This window comes from Zootoca vivipara, chromosome 14, assembly GCF_965207765.1.
Source record: "Zootoca vivipara chromosome 14, rZooViv2.hap1.1, whole genome shotgun sequence".
NCBI lineage: Eukaryota > Metazoa > Chordata > Lepidosauria > Squamata > Lacertidae > Zootoca > Zootoca vivipara.
Window position 1 is genome coordinate 29,721,670 of NC_142597.1, and position 19,663 is coordinate 29,741,332.

At 53.3% G+C, this 19,663-nt stretch overlaps 1 protein-coding gene across 2 annotated transcripts in view; it reads left to right on the forward strand.

Moving 5' to 3' along the window:
• Nucleotides 1–4,307: 4,307 nt before the first annotated feature.
• Nucleotides 4,308–19,663, forward strand: part of PITPNM3 (PITPNM family member 3) — a 75,531-nt gene continuing 60,175 nt past the window's right edge. Inside the window, exon 1 of one of the 2 annotated variants that reach the window (XM_035138852.3) lies at nucleotides 4,308–4,439. In XM_035138852.3, coding sequence (XP_034994743.2) covers nucleotides 4,409–4,439 — 31 coding nt within the window. In that variant the 5' untranslated portion in view covers nucleotides 4,308–4,408. Of the gene's footprint in view, nucleotides 4,440–6,334; nucleotides 6,579–19,663 lie in introns of those variants that run through there. The other variant, XM_035138853.3, reaches the window with a different exon arrangement.

The window sequence follows — 19,663 nt, forward strand, 5'->3', positions numbered from 1 at the left end:
CCCCCAGGGTTGTGGCGGTGTAGCAGGGAGCGGGGAGGGGGATCTGCCTATCTTCACCTAATCCCGGCCGCCCTTAATGAAGTGGGGAGTCTATTGACTTCCACCTCCATCCACCAGAGGAGTTGGCTGTGAGTCATCCGCTTGGGCAGCTTCCAGGCATTAAAAACAAACACTTGAGCTGCAGTGCGCATCACAGTGGGCTCTGAAGAGAAAAGGAGAAAAGGAGAAGTTAGCCTAGCATCCCGAGGAGACAGACCTCGGGCTAAGGAGGAGAGGGAGGCCAGGAAGTGGCCGGGTGTGTGTGTGTGTGTGTGGACTGCCTCTGAGGGAGCGAGGTGGGACCCCCCAGCCACCTTCTAATGACAACCTGGCCTTCAGCAGAGGGAGTTTGCAAAGGATGACTGAGCTACCATCTCGCAGGTGCCATGGGTATGGTGGCATGCTATGACATGGGAAGGGTGGGACATCTCTTCTGCTTAGACACCCCACCTGGCTGGGCTGGTGCTGCACCCCAGGATCACCCCAGTCCCAGAACGTCTTCCCAAAGGACACACCCTCAACTGGCAAGTCAGGCAAGCCCTGCCCTGAGCAGAAGGCCATCCAAGGAGCCCCAGTGAGGAGCTGCCTTGCCAGTCAGGACGGAAAAAAGAAAAGAAAAGTCTTTCATCACACAGTGCATGGTGAAACTGTGGAACTCACTCCCACTGGAAGCAGTGATGGCCACCGACTTGGATGGCTTTAAAGAGGGTAAAGCAAATTCATGGAGGAGGAGAGGGCTATCGATGGCTACTAGCCAGGATGGCTATGCTCTGCCTCCATGGTCAGAGGCAGCACTGCTTCTGAATACCAATTTCTGGAAACCACAGGAGGGGAGAGTGTTGCACTTCTGCTCTGCTTAGGGGCTTCCCATTGGGGCATCTGGTTGGTCACTATGAGACTAGGTGGGTCCAGCAGCCAGGGTCTTCTTATGGAACCTCCAGGTGCAGGAGCACTCTATCTAGATTCCTAGGTTCTTAGGGGTATTTGGCCACTGCAAGAGCAGGATGTTGGACAAGAGCAGGATGTTGGACTGCCAGTGGGTGGGGATGTGGGTCCCTTCCATGGCTGCCATTTGGTGTCTTTCCCCGCTCTGCCCGGACACTTGCTGGCCTCACTCTGTCAATGTTTCAGCTCCATGTCACTGGGGCGCTCCTGTCTTTGCAAGGGGGTGTCTGTTACGCTCTGCTGCTCCCTTCAGGGTTGTGACATTTGTGGTTTCTTCCTTCTGTCTTCCTTTGCCTCCGTCATGCTGCAGGAAATGCCACCCAGGAGGCCAACCCTTTCAGAATTGCATGTTTACATCTTCCCTGGCAGGAAAAAAAAAGGTCTTTATTTTTGAATAGCGAAATGAGCGGGTGTCAAGATGGGAGAACCACAATCGTTTCTCCTGTCCTTGGTTAGCGGAGCAGAACAAAATGGGGTGGGGGGAGAGAGAGAAGAGGAGATTTGTCCCCACCAGGAAATAAGAAGACAAGGAGCAAAAGGCCCTCAGTTTTCCATCTAGCTTCTTGGAAGAGGCACACCAGCCCACACCAGTTTGGTCCGAGGCAGGGAGGAGTCTTGGGGGATTGGGAGGAGGCTAAGGAGATGGGGAGGCTACAAGAGAAACCCATTTCCACTCCAGTACTTAGATGATACAGGGACCCAGGTGGCGCTGTGGTTAAACCACTGAGCCTAGGGCTTGCTGATCAGAAGGTCGGCGGTTCGAATCCCTGTGACGGGGTGAGCTCCCGTTGCTTGGTCCTAGCTCCTGCCAACCAAACAGTTCGAAAGCACATCAAAATGCAAGTAGATAAATAGGGACCATTACAGCGGGAAGGTAAACGGCGTTTCCGTGTGCTGCTCTGGTTTGCCAGAAGCGGCTTTGTCATTCTGGCCACATGACCTGGAAGCTATACGCCGGCTCCCTCGGCCAATAATGCGAGATGAGCGCGCAACCCCAGAGTCGGTCACGACTGGACCTAATGGTCAGGGGTCCCTTTACCTTTACCTTACTTAGATGATCTGAGTCTTCTTGGACTCCAACATGAGTCAATCCCCCTTGAAAATGCAAACAGTGCCCGGCCTCTCTCCAGCCACCACTTAAACCTGCTGCATCAGACCAAGGGGCCCCACCCTGTTCTCAGTGCCTGACTGGATGCCCCAAAAAGGGAAACTAGCAAGCAGGACCCGAGCACAAGAGCCCTCTCCCTTCCTGTGGTTTCCAACAACTGGAATTCAGCAGTGTTGCTGCCTCCGACAGTGGAGGCAAAGCAAAGCCATTGTGGCTAGCAGCCATCAATAACTCTCTCCTTCATGAATTTGTCAGATCCTCTTTGAAAGCCATCCAAGTTGGTGGCCACTACTGTCTCCTGTGGGAGAGAGTCCCGTATTTTAACTATGTGCCGTGCAAAGGTCTTTCTTTTCTCTGTCCTGACTGGCAAGGCAGCTCTTCACTGCAGTTCCAACTGCGGAAGCAGAGCAGAGCCCTTGTGGCTAGTACTATAGCCCTCATCTCCACGTGTGTGTGTGTGTGTGTGTGTGTGTGTGTGTGTGTTGGTGGTGGTGGTGGGCTGTAAAAGGGGAGTGTGGGCGAAATGTGAAAAGCCTGGCTTTCCATCCCATTCCTGCCACACACACACAGTCCTCTCCCTTGCGCCTGGGCAGAGGCCTGTCCACTCATCCCCATGATGCCATTGCCTCCACCCATCTGGTGAGGAGGCTGGCAACAGATGGATATAACTGGTAGGTTCTATTTTTAGCCAGGTGCAGCGCAAAGCCCAGGCCCTGGACCCTTCGGAGCGTAATGTGTGAATGAGAGGAGGGTGTGTTTTCCCAAAGGCTGGAGGGAGGGCCTTTAGTTTCCTGGTGGCTAACCAGGCATTTGCTGCTGCGCTGAAAGGCATGGGTCATTTCCCCAGCCCAGGGAGGGAGGGAGAGGAACATAGGTTGCTTGTTGCCTTTCATTCTATTCAGACCATCTGGGTTCATCTAGCTCAGTACTGGTTACACTGACTGGCAGCAGCAACTCTGCAGGGTCTCCAGCTGGGTTCTCTGCCAGCCTGACCTGGAGATGCCAGCTTCAGGGACCTTCTGCATGCAAGGCAGGTGCTCTACCGCTGACCCTTCCAATGCAAAAGAAGCGCTTTATCTTGAGTGAGGCCATTGGCCTTTTTCTCCAGCAGCAGCTCCCACGGGGCCCTTCCGGGCCATTGACTCTCCAGGTGCACAGCTTCTAATTTGGCAGCAGCAGCTGCTGCTGCAGTTTCTCTTCCAGGGACCCTGATTTTTCTTTGCTGCTGAGCCTTTTCTGATGCTGGGGCAATGGTTTTTCTCCCTGTTAGCAGAGAACATAGGAGACTGCTGGATCAGGCCAGTGGCCCCTCTAGTCCAGCATCCTGTTCTCACAGTGGCCAACCAGAGGGTCAACCCTCCAGCAGGATCTGAGCATAAGAGCAATTTCTCCACCTTGAGGTTTCCAGCAATTGGTATTGAGAAGCATTTACTGCATCTCTGTGGAGGCAGGGCAGAGCCATCGTGGTTAACAGCCACTGGTAGTAGCCACTGATTTGTCCAAACCTCTTTGAAAGTCATCCAAGTTGGTGGTCCCTAAGAGATTCGCCTACAGCAGCTGTGATGGTAGTCAGTATGGAAGCCACAGTGGTGTGTGTGTGTGTGTGTGTGTGTGTGTGTGTGTGTGTTGGGCATGGCAGCTGCCCCAAGCAGGGAGATGTGCAAAGGAGGAAGGGGGCAGCATTTGGGGAAGGGCTGCAGCTAAGGAATAGCAGGCACCCCCAAACTGCGGCATTCCAGATGTTTTGGCCTACAACTCCCATGATCCCTAGCTAACAGGACCAATGGTCGGGGAAGATGGGAACTGTAGTCCAAAACATCTGGAGGGCCGAAGTTTGGGGGTGCCTGGAATAGAGCACCTGCCAAAATTCAAGTCCTGGAATCTTCAGGTATGGCTGGGAGAGACTTGTGCTTGGAACCCTGGAAAGCCGTTGCTGCCAGTCAGTGTGGACAGTACTGAGCTAGATGGGAAACTGGTTTGACTCAGTATAGCAGCTTCCTATGTCCCACCTCATTGTGGTGGTGGTGGTGGTCAGCTGCTGTCAAGCCCGTTTTCCAATGAGGTATACCGGTATATAGCAGGTCGAGGGGTAGTGAGGTCTTTGTGGGAGGGAGAGCGACATCGAAGACAGTTGACCGACCCCCCACCCCGGCCACACGCTGCCAATTGGCTGCGGCGCCTTTAAATACGGAGGCGGCGGGAGGGTGGGGGGAGAGCACGGCGGCGGCGGCGGCGCCTATCTCCTTCTCCTTCTCCTGCCCGGGCGAGGAGCGCGACGCAGCTTCAGCGCTGGAGAGCGGAGGGAGGCCGGAGGCGATGGCGACAGACCCGCCGCAGCCGCGCCCAGGTGAGCTGCCACCGCATGGCCCAAAACGGAGGGAGGGGGAGCCTGCTATGGTGGAGCGGCTCCTGAGCACGTGCAGAGCGCGGCGAGCCAGGGTAGGCGCCCGACTTGACCTTCTGCACACCTGGAGCCCCCCGCACCCCCGACCGGGTCCCGTTTGCAAACCAGGCGGCGCCCTTGAACAGGGGAGGGGGAGAGCGCCCTGATGGAGCGAGGACGCCAAACATGTGCAGAGGGCCTTCTCCCCCTCTGCCGCTCTGGAATCGCAGTGAGCTTGGACTCCTCCCTCCTTTAGTCATTGACAGAAATGTTGATTGCTGCTGCTGCTGCGTCTCCCTCTCTCTCTCTCTCTCTCGGGCGGGCCGCCATCTCCGCCCCACATCGCTTCTCCGCCCCCAAGTTCCTTTAGCCCCACGTTGTCTCTACCCCTCGCCGAGCTCTCGTAGTAGTGGGAGTCATAGGAGCCAACTCCCAGGGGCCGAGGTCCCTTCGCTCCCCACCCTAAAATATTTGAGGTGGCCGGCCCTCCCCCAAGTTGATGGGTATTGCCATTCAATTAGTGTGGGTGCACCCCGTCATGATGTGATCAATTATGCGGGGTGCGGCTTACCTGCCCCCCCAAATATTTTATGCAAGTTGGCACCCCTGGTGGGAGTCTTCTGGAGCACCCACGGCGAATCTCCGGGAAAGAAGGCTGGATTAGCAGCAGCAGTCCCGGCATGACGCCGGGCTCTCGCCAGCAGCTTTTAGTTTACCCGTTTTCCAGCCTTTGCGGGAATCCCTCTTCCCCACAGCAGTAAAGGCGTTTTTTTACTCTACCAATCCCCCGATCTCCATTTGGAGGGCCAAAGGAGAGGCTTTTCCCGCTGCGTTCTCGCTTTGGGGCCAGCTTCGAGGTTCTGCTTGGTGACAGCAGAGCTTGCCCCGCGGAACTCCCTGCTCCGTGAAGTTAGGCAGATTCCTAAACGCGGGGCGACGTTTCCCCATGTTCTTACAGACGTTATAATTGCAAAAAAAAAGGCGCCGACTCCTTGGCCTCATATCTGTTCAGGACAGCTTTTATCTGATATGGTTTTATTGTTGTATAAATATTTCCGACGTCTTTGCTGCTCTCCCCACCCCCCACATGGGTTGCAAAATGCCCTTGTGGGGCTGATTCCCTCCCCCCCCTGCTCCTGGAATGAACGAAGCTTGACTCTTCCCAAGCAGACAGGGAGCAAGCTGGCGGGTGTGTGGCGGAAGACCTGTGGTTCTGGCAGTTGCAAGGGGACTTCCTGACACTGTTGTGGCTGCTTTGTGCAAAGGGGTGAAGGTTTGGAGCCAGGAGGCCACTGTCCACGGTGGGGCTACGTGGGGTGGGGGCTGCTTTTGGTGGAGGCGGCGGCGAGGATAAGGCGCCCTTCCAGGCTAGCACGGTGTGGTCTGCCTGCCTGGGCCGAGCGGGCTACTTGTCACTCTGGGACACAGCTTGCCAGGACTGCTCTGAGTCTGCCTTGGGCCAGTATCTCCCTAAAGCTGTGGAGAGATGTCTTCTTCCGTTGCGTCCCGTCCATTCTGCTGCTTTTCTGTAGCCTGAGCAGAGGAAATGTTCCAGCGAGTGTGGAAGGAAGAAAGGAAGGAAGGAAGGAAGCCTGTGTTAGCAGGTCTCTAAGTCTCCTCGATTCCACCCGCCTGATGCAAAGCCTAAGTTGGGATGGGGGTGGTTTGTAGATGCATAATGGCTACGTGCTTCTCTGAGCGCCGGAGAAGTTCTAGCCGTCGCGCTCCTGCTGGGTTTGGCCTCCGGACGAAAGCGGAGGGGGAAGTCAGGCTATCTTTGTAACAGCTGAGCACGGAGGAGGCAAAGGGGCACTCTCTCAGCAGGCAGAATCCCTGCCTGAGAACCCCACTTGCCCGCACCCCACGGCTTTCCAACAGGTCTCTCCACAAATTCAGACTATGAAACTGGCTCACATCTGGAGCTTGGGGTGTGTGTGTGTGTGTGTGTCACTTTCCAGCTCCCTGGTGGATCCTCCTTTCGAAAACGCAGAGGGTGGGTGGAGAGAGATTCCTCCTGCCAAGGATCCTTCCTCCTCTTTGGCTTGCTGAGCTCACATCCACCAGTCGCCCTTCCAGAGATCAAGATGGCCAGGGTCGTAAAAGGTAGTGTTGTTTCCTAGCTGAGCATGCCAAAATAAGAAGCTGGGCTTGCAGGCGTTTCTGCTTAGGGGGGAATCTGGGGACCCTTTGGAAAGCTTTCGGTTCCGCTCTGTCTCCTGCTGCTGTTCTCCCTCCCCCCATATCTGTCACAGGAGATCCTGGATGGGCAGTTCAGCCATGCAGGCATCCTCCTAAGGAAGGAGCCCCCATGGACAAGACTGAGCTCCCCAGCTGTGGCCCTGGAGCACAATGCAAAGCCTTAAGGCTGTGGTTCCCAAAGTGTGTGGTTACCCCCCCCCAAGGGGGAGAATGGGATTACTTCTTTGGAGGTCTTTAAGCAGAGGCTTGACAGGCATATGCCAAGAATGCTTTGATGGTGTTTCCTGCTTGGCAGGGGGTTGGACTGGATGGCCCTTGTGGTCTCTTCCAACTCTATGATTCTATGATTCTATGCCAGGAGCCAAGGGGGCTGCAGGGGGGCACTGGAGGTGTCAGTGCCTATCAGACTTGAAAAGCTGGTATTGCTTTGCAGTTGCTGAATTGATTAAACTAAATGGTTTTAATTGCATTTTGAACGAATGTGCAATTAATTGTTACTCTTTCGAATGTTATTGCATTGCTATCTTTCTCAGTGGGGTATGCAAACTTCTGTTATGAGTATGTTTCTTATAGGGCAGTGGGCAGGAGTTTAGGGAAGCAAGGGGGCAGTGGGATGAGAAAGGGGTCAGTTGTGTTGGTGCAAGGAGGTCTGCTTCCCACCCTGTTGCCAGAACTTTACTCTGCCTCTCTGGTTCAGCTCTGAGCAGCTGCTGTTTCACGCTGAGGGCTTCCTCTGTCTTCCATAAGTGTACAATCACCACTCACTGTCAGTTATAGGATGTCCCTGCGTCATTCCTTTGAAGAACCACATTTGTAGCAAAGAGATGGCCTTTTCCACATCCCCACCCCCCTTTTTTTGCTGCAGGGGAGGATGCCCCCACCTCCTCCAGCCATTGCTTTCATGGGGATTGGACCAACTGGTGTAAGATGAGTGTGCAAGTGTGCCAGGCTACCTGGTGATTCTGGGAGCATCATGAGGTCAGGCCGTTGTGTCTGCAGCAGATGTCTTCAGGAGGGCAGGTCCTGATGCAGGGGGTTCCAACTGCAAGGAAAGGAATTTTGACTCAAGCTACTTGATGCTGGATCTGGGAGGGTAGTGGGTGCTCCTTAGAGGTTCATCAGCAGAGGCTGGCTGGCCATCTCCTCTCCAGGATGCTATAGTAGCGGGTGCGTTTCCTGTGCTGACCCAGGGGTTGAGCTGGATGACCTTTGAGGGGCCTTCCAACACTGTAATTCTATTGTATTTTTAAAAAGTATTTCTTACCCATGCCGTTAGAGGTCAAGAGCTTAGTCTGTGCTCATCTGCCTTGCAAAACAAGAAAAGTGGGGGTGGACATCCTCCTCCTCATTTTATTAAACTCCCCCCCCTCTTTCTCTTTTAATTAGCTGTCTCTTCCTCCTTGATTTTTGTTTTGAAGAACGGCTCCTGGGCAAAAGAGTGCAAAGGAGAAAAAAGCATGCCACATTTTGACTTTGCTAGGATTTCTGGCGAGTCTTTGCCTGGATCCTTGACTTGTTGTGGACTTTCAGGAAGGCAGCTAAGGGGAGCCTCTTTACATAATGTGGCTTTTATTTTATTTTTGCTGCAAGGGTTTTGCTTTGACCTCGCAGAACAGGAAATACCGCTTGTGCTCCAAACTTTCCTAGGAGGAACAGGAAGGTGGAATCTGCCTGGGCAAAGGAGGGTGGTTGGCTCCTGCCTTTGGGATGGCAGCAGCAGGGAGAATGTGTGTGTGTTGGGCGGAGGAGGGGAGACGACTCAATCTGTTTTCTGTTAATTTGGATGGAAATGAATTCTTCCTCCAGTAATTGACTGCTAATAGGATTGGACTTGGAAAGCTATTGATGGCTAGATGGCTATGCTCTGCCTCCACAGGCAGCAATGCTCCTGAACAGCAGTTGCTGGAAACCACCTGAGGGGAGAATTGTGCTTGCGCTCAGGTCCTGTTTGAGAGTTTACCCATAACGGACATCTGGTTGGCCACCGTGAGAACAGGATGCTGAACTAGATAGCACCCCTTTGGCCTGATCCAGCAGGATCATCTTATGTTCTGAAGCTGCACCACTCGTTCATAGGTGAAGTCTGCTGAGCCACTGGCCACAAACTCTTAAAGGTGTCATTTCCCTCTCATTGGTCGACACAGATGAGTTTCTACCTGATGAAGAGAGGCAAGAGGGGGAAAGGGGGGGAAGCAGCAGCCCCCATCTCCAAAGACAGGCCCCAGACAGTAAGCACTCCACTTCCATTTAGCCCCCAAACCCTGGTAAAGATGGGTGCTTGCAGCCCAAAGGAAGCTCTGCTGTTCTGCCCCTGAGTGCGACCGACCTGCAGTGACGTACAAACAAACCACCTTCTGCCCAATCTGCTGTATCGAACTCCATCACTGGCAAATGGACTTGAAATCTTAAGGACATGAGCAGAGCCTGCTGGATTAGGCCAGTGGCCCATCTCATCCAGCATCCTGTTCTCACAGTGCCCCCCACCGATGCCTATCAGGGGAAGTCTGCAAGCAGCACAAGAGCACTTTCCCCTCCTGCATTCTCCAGCTTTTCTCTAGTGGATAGAGAAAAACGTTCCCCCCTCTCTCATAACACCAGAAATCGTGGGCATCCCACCAAGCTTGAACGTTGGAAGATTCAGGATAAGAAAGAAGAAAGCCTTTCCTCATGCAGAGCAGAGTTAAACTGTGGAACTCCCTCCCACAGGAGGCAGTGATGGCCACCAACTTGGATGGCTTTGAAAGAGGGTTAGATTATTATTATTATTATTATTATTATTATTATTTTATACCCCGCCCATCTGGCTGGGTTTTCCCCACCACTCTGGGCGGCTTCCAACAAATACCAAAATACATTAAAATATCACAGATTAAAAACTTCCCTAAACAGGGCTGCCTTTAGGTGTTTTCTAAATGTCAGGTAGTTGTTTATCTCCTTGACCTCCGATAGGAGGGCATTCCACAGGGAAGGCGCCACTACCAAGAAGGCCCTCTGCCTGGTTCCCTGTAGCTTTGCTTCTCGCAGTGAGGGAACCTCCAGAAGGCCCTCGGTGCTGGACCTCAGTGTCCAGGCTGAACGATGGGGGTGGAGACACTCCTTCAGGTATATAGGACCGAGGCCGTTTAGGGCAGGCATCCCCAAACTGCGGCCCTCCAGATGTTTTGGCCTACAACTCCCATGATCCCTGGCTAACAGGACCAGTGGTCAGGGATGATGGGAATTGTAGTCCAAAACATCTGGAGGGCCGAAGTTTGGGGATGCCTGGTTTAGGGCTTTAAAGGTCAGCACCAACACTTTGAATTGTGCTCGGAAATGTACTCAGGGCTGGCCCAAGACATTTTGGCACCTGAGGTGAACCACACAACGATGCTCCCCTAAAACGGCCAGGGAAGAAGGCAGGGTGAAGATCTACACCAGGATCAAAAGTGTCAGGTAAAGATTCTCAGAAATAGGTGGTGGGAGGAGACTAACAGGGCCTCCGATTCACAGAGGGGCTGCCGTGGAGACAGCATTGGGCTGGGGAGGGGGTGGCAGCACTGCAGTGGTAGGTGATGCATTCCTTGGAGACTGGACCTGCCCTCCGCCCCGTGGATGCTGTCGCCCGAGGCAGTCGCCTCATCTTGCCTCATGGGTGGGCCGGCCCAGGGGTAGACAAATCCATGGAGGATGGAGATGGCTGTCAAGGGCTACTAGCCATGGTGGCTATCTCCCTCCCCCTCCACAGTCAGATGCAGCAATGCTTCTGAATACTAGTTGTTGGAGGGGAGGGGAGAGGGCTCTTGTGCTCAGGTCTTGCTTGAGGGTTGGGGGCAGCTGGTTGACTGCTGTGAGTACAGGATGCTGGGCTGGATGGGCCATTGGCCTCATCCGGGAGGCTCTTCTGGTGTTCTTAAAAGGCAACGAGGACCACATCTGGACATCCAAGGAAGTGGAGGCCCACAGGAAACCCCCTTGCCATGTTCTGACCCCCCTCTCTTTCTGCCCCACTGCTGTTCTGAGTTTTTAAAAGCCCTCTAGGAAATAAAATGGCAAGGCTTGTTTTGACTGGAGATGGCATAGGGTGTGGACTGATGAGCAATTACTTTCTCCTACCTCCCACTGGAACTCACTGGGGAGGGGGGGAGATTGCCCGCCTCCGCCCTCTGCTGGGCTCAGGGCCAAAGCCTCTGGTGTGTGCTGCGGGTTGATTTAATTTTAAAGACTTTTAAGATGGCTTAATAGGAGGCAGGTTGATTGCATCTCCTCCAGCTCTACAGGGAAACCCTGGGGACTTGGTGGTGGTGCTGCTGCTGCTGCATGTGGGGACCTCTTGTGGCCCAGCTGGGAAGCACATCCCATGCAGTTGTGAATCCCAGCCTCCCTTTGAAAAGCCCCCAAACTGGCTGCTGGTCTGCCCATTAGGGCAACTCCGCCTTTAATGCACACCCCACACACATTTAAATCACATGACCTCCCCCAAGGAATTCTGGGAATGGTAGGTTGTTAAGGGTACAGTACTGGGAATCAAAACTCATTTGAGGGGGCAACTACAGTTACCAGGATTCTTGGGGGGGGGCATGATTTTTATTTATATTTATTTCATAAAATTTATACACTGCTTGATTGTAAAAAAACAACAACCCAAAAACCTTCAAAGCAGTATATATATATATATATATATATATATATATATATATATATATATATATATATATAAAATTAAGTTTATCACTAAGAAAAACTAACGAATACTTTCAAACTTTCAAAAAGTTTAAATAGCAATAGACTAAAAACAGATCGAGACTCTCAACAACTTCCTAAACAGCTGGACAGACTGTTTTTAGCCGGTGCTGAAAAGAGTTCAGTGAAGGTGCCTGCCTGTTGTCAAGAGGCAGGGAGTTCCAAAGGGCAGGAGCTGCCATACTAAAGGATCAATTGCTTACAAATGTGGAATGGGTATTATGTGACAGCTATAACACTGCTCCGTTCTGCCGATTGACACCCTTAAGTAGGTGTATATGGAGTAAGGAGATTTCACAGGTAAACAAGTCCCATATCGCTAAGGGCTTTAAATGTGCACCTGATGTTTTTTAAATGTATGGTGTGGATCTGCTCAGAGTGTGAATAGTTGCCAGGCTCCCCCTCCAGCTCATCACAGTAGCTCGCATAGCCAGTAGTCAGGGATGGTGATACTGGACTTGCTGGTGATGGAAGTTGTTGGGGGGCACATATTCCCCCGCTAGAAAAGGCAGAATGGGGAGGCTGGAAAAGTGGAACCCTATCAGCATTTTCAGGATTTGTTCCTGGCTTTGGTGATAGAATCAAGTCTGAATCGCTGAATCTTTCAGGGTTTTGTAAAAAGCAGTTCTAGGCTGGAGAGGGAGAACAGCGATGCCTCTGAACAGTCATGGAGGTAGCGGGGGTGGGGAGAGACTCTTTAAGAAATGGAGGATCCTTTGCCCTGGTCGCCACATCAAATTGGGGTTTTGCAGCTAAATTTAGTGCTTTCTGTCTCTTTATGTGGAGGATGGATGGTGGCTAATGGATTGAAGTTGAATCCTGACAAGACAGAAGTACTGTTTTTGGGGGACAGGAGGCAGGCAGGTGTGGAGACTCCCTGGTCTTGAATGGGGTGACTGTGCCCCTGAAGGACCAGGTGCACAGCCTGGGAGTCATTTTGGACTCACAGCTGTCCATGGAGGCACAGGTTAATTCTGTGTCCAGGGCAGCTGTCTACCAGCTCCATCTGGTACGCAGGCTGAGACCCTACCTGCCTGCGGACTGTCTCGCCAGAGTGGTGCATGCTCTGGTTATCTCCCGCTTGGACTACTGCAATGCGCTCTACGTGGGGCTACCTTTGAAGGTGACCCGGAAACTGCAATTAATCCAGAATGCGGCAGCTAGACTAGTGACTGGGAGTGGCCGCCGGGACCACATAACACCAGTCCTGAGAGATCTACACTGGCTCCCAGTATGTTTCCGAGCACAATTCAAAGTGTTGGTACTGACCTTTAAAGTCCTAAACGGCCTCGGTCCTGTATACCTGAAGGAGTGTCTCCACCCCCACCATTCAGCCCGGACACTGAGATCCAGCACCGAGGGCCTTCTGGCGGTTCCCTCATTGCGAGAAGTGAGGTTGCAGGGAACCAGACAGAGGGCCTTCTCGGTAGTGGAACGCCCTCCCAGCAGATGTCAAGGCAATAAGTAACTATTCTACTTTCAGAAGACATCTGAAGGTGGCCCTGTTTAGGGAAGTTTTTAATGTTTGATGCTGTACTGTTTTTAATATTCGGTTGGAAGCTGCCCAGAGTGGCTGTGGAAACCCAGCCAGATGGGCGGGGTATAAATAATAAATTATTATTATTATTACTATGTTTTGGGATGGTTTCTGCCTTTGGCCCGCCAGAAGTTGCTAGATTACATTTACAACTCCCATCATGAGAACCTACGAAGAGCCTGCTGGATCAGGCCAATGGCCCATCTAGTCCAGCATCCTGTCTTCACAGTGGCCAACTGGATGACTGTGGGAAGCCCCCAAACAGGATTTGAGCATAAGAGCAACTCCGTCTCTTTTCTCTCTTCTGCCTTGGTCAGACCACACCTGGAGTCCTGTATCCATTTCTGGGCACCACCATTGAAGGAGGATATTGACAAGCTGGAACGTGTGCAGAAGAGGTCAACCGAGTTGACGATAGAAAAGTTTTCTAGTTCTAAGCTAGCTGACAAAGATTGCCAAGGGTCTGCATACCAAGCCTTACGAGGAATAAGGTGCGTTGGGTGTGCTTAGCCTGGGGAGAAGAAGACAAGAGAGGTGACATGACAGCCACTTTCAAATATCTCGAGGGCTGTCACGTGGGAAGATGGAGCCAGCTTCTTTTCTCTTGCTCCAGAGAGGAGGACCTGAACCAATGGATTCAGTTGACAAGAAATGAGATTCCGGATCAACATTAAGAAGAACTTTCTGACAGTAAGAGCCATTCAACTGTGGAAGGGGCTCCTTGGCAAGGTGGTGGAGACTCCTTCATGGGATGATTTTGAAGAGATATTGGATTATTTAGCTGCGATTCCAGCACCACTGGGTCAGACTAGATGGCCGCTGGGTTCCCTTCCAGCTCTACAGTTCTATGATTCCTCTCGCATGGTTTCTGGTAGCTGATATTCAGGGGGGGGGGAATTATGCCTCCAATTGTGGAAGCAGAGCACAGCTACCAGAGCTGGTAGCAAGGGCCAATGGCCATGGGGGATGTGGGAATCTAGCACATCTGGGGGGCCCAGATTCCCACCAATGCCGGTGTTGGGGTTTGTCTCCTTGTGGCATTCACCCCACCCCGAATAACATTTAATCTCTTTCTGTATCTCGCTGCCCCAGTTGCACCTCTGCAATGGTGGTGCTCCTGAGTGCCCCCCCCCGCCGTGGATCTTGCCTCCTGCACAAGCGGTGATATTTGAAGGGAGCCCACTGCGCAGGCGCCTCCTTGCACAGGAGAGAGAAAATAGCTCTGGGAAAATAAACATTAGTTCAGGGTGTTTGAAAGCCTGGCGGCCTGGCTAGACGCCAGTGGCGCTCAGCTCTCTCCTGGCTGGCTGGCTGGCATTGTGTCTGCCAGCGGAGCGAGCTCTGAAGGAGGCGCCTTGTCTGGCCAAGGCAGAAAATGAGGCATGGGCTTCTTGAGAGTCTGTGACCTTCTCCATCCCGAAGGAGTTTGAGCAGCCTCCTTTGTGTCTCCCTTGATAGCCGCCTTCAAAGGGGAAGGTCAAGGGGCCACCTGCAATGGCAAAACAGGCTTTGCATCCTTCTCCAGAAACTTGGAAGGATTTAAAAAACAGGATTGGACACATTCACGGAGGCCAAGAAGGCTGCTGCCAACCATGACGCCAATGCTCTCTGCCTCCACAGTTGGAGGCAGCGATGCTTCTGAATTGCTAGAAGCCACAGGAGGGGGGGGTCTTGTGCTTGTGGGTTTCCCATAAGGGGCATCTGGTTGGCAACTTCGAGAACAGGATGCTGGATGAGAAGGGCCATTGGCCTAATCCAGGGAGGGCTCTTCTGGTGCTCTTCTGGAACCTCCAGGCCCAGAGGCAGTCTATCTAGATTCCTAGATTGTTAGATGAGTAAGAAGCAGCATGATAAAAAAATCATGAAATTATGCAGGGCATAATCTTTTGCAACACCAGAATGCTCAGACATCTAATGAAGCTGAATGTTGGGAGATTCAGACAAAATAAAGTCGATGCAGTGCAGACTTAACCTGTGGAACTCCCTCCCACAGGAGGCAGTGATGGCCACCAACTTGGATGGCTTTAGAAGGGGGTTAACCAAATTCATGGAGGAGGAGAGGCTATCAATGGCTACTTGCCATGATGGATATGCACTGCATCCATCATCTGAAGCAGGGATGCTTCTGAATACCAGTTGCTGGAAGAAATGGGAGGGGCACTGGCGTAGGAAGCTGCTTGGCGCCCAGAGCGGCAAACATGACGCACACCCGTGGGTGGGGTGTCGCTACGTAGCGCGCATGCTCAGCGTCGCTACGTACGACGCATGCGTCACTATGACGCATCAACGCATGCGTGCTAAGTAGCAGGGTGCCAGCGCCACTGCTCACGCTGCCCCCAAAAAGACGAAGCTGGGAGCGGTGGGCGGGCGGGAGGGGACGCTTCTCCCCTCCAGCCTCCCGGTAAAAAGCCTCGCTTGGCTCAGCGGAGGCTGGCTTGCTTGCTCGCTCGCTCACCTGCTTGGCTGGTGCGTGCTTTGCTTCTTCCTTCCTGCTCGGCGGAGCCACAGAGGCAAGGGACGGGCCAGGGAGGCCTCACCTCCATGGCTCCGCCCAGCAGGAAGGAAGAAGCAAAGCGTGTGCCAGCCGAGTGAGCAAGCCAGCCACCACCATGGCGAGCGAGGCTTTTTACCGGGCGGCGGGGCTCAGCTTGGGAGTTGCGGGGGGGGGGGTGTACACCAAGTGTCACCCCCCCTCCAGGGTGGCACCCGAGGCAGCCCGCCCCCAACACCCCCCCCTTGCTACGCCACTGAGGAGGGGAGAGTGATAGTCTTCTGCTTCAGTCCTGCTTGTGGGCAGGACTGAGTTTAGGGCTTGCCGATTGGAAGGTCAGCGGTTCAAATCCCCGTGATGGGATGAGCTCCCATTGCTCGGGGCCAGCTCCTGCCAACCTAGCAGTTCGAAAGCACGTCAAAGTGCAAGTAGATAAATAGGTACCGCTCCTGCGGGAAGGTAAATGGCGTTTCCGTGCGCTGCTCTGGTTTCACCAGAAGCGGCTTAGTCATGCTGGCCACATGACCTGGAAGCTGTCTGCAGACAAACGCCGGCTGTATGCTGGCTCCCTTGGCCAATAAAGTGAGATGAGCGCCACAACCCCAGAGTCGTTCGTGGCTGGACTTAACTGCCAGGAGTCCTTTAAAGCATGCAAAAAGTTTAAATAATAAAATGGGTTAAAATTCATACCAGCTTTCTAAACTTCTGGGCAGGCTAGTCTAAATGAGAATGTTTTGAGCAGATGTCCCAAAGAATACAGCAAATGTGCCTGCTTGATTTCAATAGGCAGGGAGTTCCAAAGTGTAGATGCCGTCACACTAAATCGTAGAGGATGCCCCCTTTCCACTGCCTTCCCCCCTCCTGTCATAGGCCCTGCCAGGGACAAAAGAAGGGGTGCTTAGCTTTCCTTTCTTCCTCCCCTCTCTTCCCCCTCCCCCTCCTTCCCTGCCCCGTCTGAACTGGGAGTGAAGCTGCATCACCAGCACCCGAATTAGCCCCTGATGTCACCCTGGAAGTTGGCGCTGTGCTCCAGAACGCAGCCACTCCTCTTGCGTCAGCCGTGGCTCATTGGCATTCTCTCCGGTGCTTCCCTCTCCCCTCCTCAGCATGCGCCGTTGCTGCCGGGTCTATTTTTAGCTCCCCAGGTTTCAGCAGAATAAGGCCTCCCTCTCCATCACAACTTCAGTCTCCCCCTCCCCGACTTCTGCTTGCCTCTTCCCGAACACGGGAGGGGACTTCACACTCTCTTAGTGTTTATTTATTGCCTTTAGAGCTCCACCTTTTTCTCCCCAAGGAGCTCCAGGCGGTGGTTCTCCCCCCCCCTCATTTAATCCCCACAGCAAACCTGTGAGGTAGGCTTGGCTGAGAGGCAGCAACTGGCTCCCCAAGGTAACCAAGCGAGCTTCATGGCAGAGTGGTGGATTTGAAACCTCATCTCTCCCAGCTCCTAGCCCAACACTCTGACTGATACCAATGGGATCATGTGATTTGTGGGAATGTTTAGGGATGCAGGAAATGATATATTGTTTGATTATATCCTACTAGTGGTTTTCAGCCCGTTCAATAACGGGCGCTAGAATCCTGGGGTTCGGAGAAGCGCTTGCGCAGCGCTTCTCCGAACCCTGGGACCCGTCCTTGCTGTCGGCGGCAGGGGGACAGGAACGGAGGAGGAGAAAGCGCTGCTTTCTCCTTCTCCGTTCCTCTCCCGCAGCCGCCGACAGGAAGCAGACATCCCAGGGTTCGGAGAAGCGCTTGCGCAGCGCTTCTCCGAACCCTGGGACCCGTCCTTGCTGTCGGCGGCAGGGGGACAGGAACGGAGGAGGAGAAAGCGCTGCTTTCTCCTTCTCCGTTCCTCTCCCGCAGCCGCCGACAGGAAGCAGACATCCCAGGGTTCGGAGAAGCGCTTGCGCAGCGCTTCTCCGAACCCTGGGACCCGTCCTTGCTGTCGGCGGCAGGGGGACAGGAACGGAGGAGGAGAAAGCGCTGCTTTCTCCTTCTCCGTTCCTCTCCCGCAGCCGCCGACAGGAAGCAGACATCCCAGGGTTCGGAGAAGCGCTTGCGCAGCGCTTCTCCGAACCCTGGGACCCGTCCTTGCTGTCGGCGGCAGGGGGACAGGAACGGAGGAGGAGAAAGCGGCGCTTTCTCCTCCTTCCTTCCTCTCCCCCAGCCGCCGACAGGAAGGACGCGCGCACTCTCCCCCCCCCGCCTCCTCCAACCGCCGCTCCTCACGGCCAGGGAGGGTTGTGAGGAGGCCTTCGCCGGCCTCCACCCCGGCGGGAGCGGCGGTTGGAGGAGGCAGAGTGGGGGGAGAGTGCGCGCGCGCAGTCTCTGCTGTCCAATCCCTGTATCCCTGGGGCACATGCGCAGTGACCCAGGGACACACGGGACATCTGGACGCAGGGACAACATGGACATTATTATATAGGATTCCAACTTGTGTTAGCAAGCTTCACAATTTAGCAGAGTTAACATTCCCCTTTTAAACTCACACAGCGGATGCGTTGCTCAGGTTCGCTAAAACCTCTATAATAACTGTCCTGGTATTTTCCCCTTAGGTAAAGGTAAAGGGACCCCTGACCATTAAGTCCAGTCGTGACCAACTCTGGGGTTGTGGCGCTCATCTCGCATTATGGGCCGAGGGAGCTGGTGTACAGCTTCCAGGTCATGTGGCCAGCATGACTAAGCCGCTTCTGGCAAACCAGAGCAGCACACGGAAATGCCATTTACTTCCAGCTTGGAGCGGTACCTATTTATCTACTTGCACTTTGACGTGCTTTCAAACTGCTAGGTAGGCAGGAGCAGGGACCGAGCAACGGGAGCTCACCCTGTCCCATTCAAACCGCCGACCTTCTGATTGGCAAGCCCTAGGCTCAGTGGTTTAAACCACAGCACCACCCGCGTCCTCCTTATTTCCCCCTTATTCCCTCCTAAAAGATAAGACACAACACAGCCTTCTATAAGAGTATAGAAAGAGTTTACTCACACATCATTCTGTTCACAGTAAGATCCCAGAAGGCAGACTTTAGCTTAGAAAAAGTAATATACTGTACACTTGGAAACCATCTCTTAAGGAGATAGCTCTTTGGCCTCTCTTGGCTGCCAAGAGGGCATCTTAGGCTAAGCAGTTGTTACTTGCTTGAGAGCGAAGTCAGAAGAGAGAGATATGGCGGCAGCCCATCCCTTTTGTTTACCTGCACACAGGTGAGGCCACGCCCATCTCTGGTTACATCTAGAGCAGAGGTAGGCAACCTAAGGCCCGTGGGCCAGATGCAGCCCAATCGCCTTCTAAATTCGGTCCGCGGACGGTCCGGGAATCAGTGTGTTTTTACATGAGTAGAATGTGTGCTTTTATTTAAAATGCATTTCTGGGTTATTTGTGGGGCATAGGAATTCATTCATTTTCCCCCTTCAAAAGATAGTCCGTCCCACCCGATGGTCTGAGGACGGTGGCCTGGCCCATGGCTGAAAAAGGTTGCTGACCCCTGATCTAGAGGAAGTCTGTCCCAGCTCAGGAGGAACAGGAACTTCCGACTGGTTGACCTAGACATCCCACTCTATGTCCACTCTAGGGATGTTGTACTTGACTGCTCTTGTGTTTCACATCCCACATGATTCAGTTGTGACTTATTTGTCAATGGTAAAAATTAAGCACTGAAAGAGGATAGGACAACTACCATCCTTTCCCTAGCAGTGATAAGGACCCTGAAGTCTCTTCCCTCCCCCATCCACAATATATACCCTGCAATTAAGAAGCCCATTATGTGCTTGTGGGGGTCCCGGGCCCCCCACATCTCCCTGTTGTAATGCAGAATAGCATCCTTGCCAAGTCTGGATGGCCCTGAGAGATGAGAGTCTGGAAATCACCAGAGAGTTTGTAAAATTTTGCATGGCACTGGAGAGAGTGCTTGTTCTCTTGTAAGCAGACCAGTGCAGACCTTGCCTGTCTGGGATGGGAGTCTTGTTCTTGGCATGACACCATAAGTCCAGCAGGTCCCGGCAGGGCTCCTCAGCCGGCTTAGCCCTCCGAGGCTCAGAGCAAGTGGACCTGGTTGCCCACCCCCTCTGCAAGGGTATGTAAGGACATGATCACCTTGTGAAGCTCAGGTGGACATCCAATCTTGTTGAGTTGTGTGAAGAGTCATTTTTGGCTGTTGAGGTCAAAGGCCTTTGTCAGGTCTATGAAGGCAATGTATCTCTGCTCTGGGCATTTCTCCTGCAGCTGCTGCAGTGAGAAAATCACGT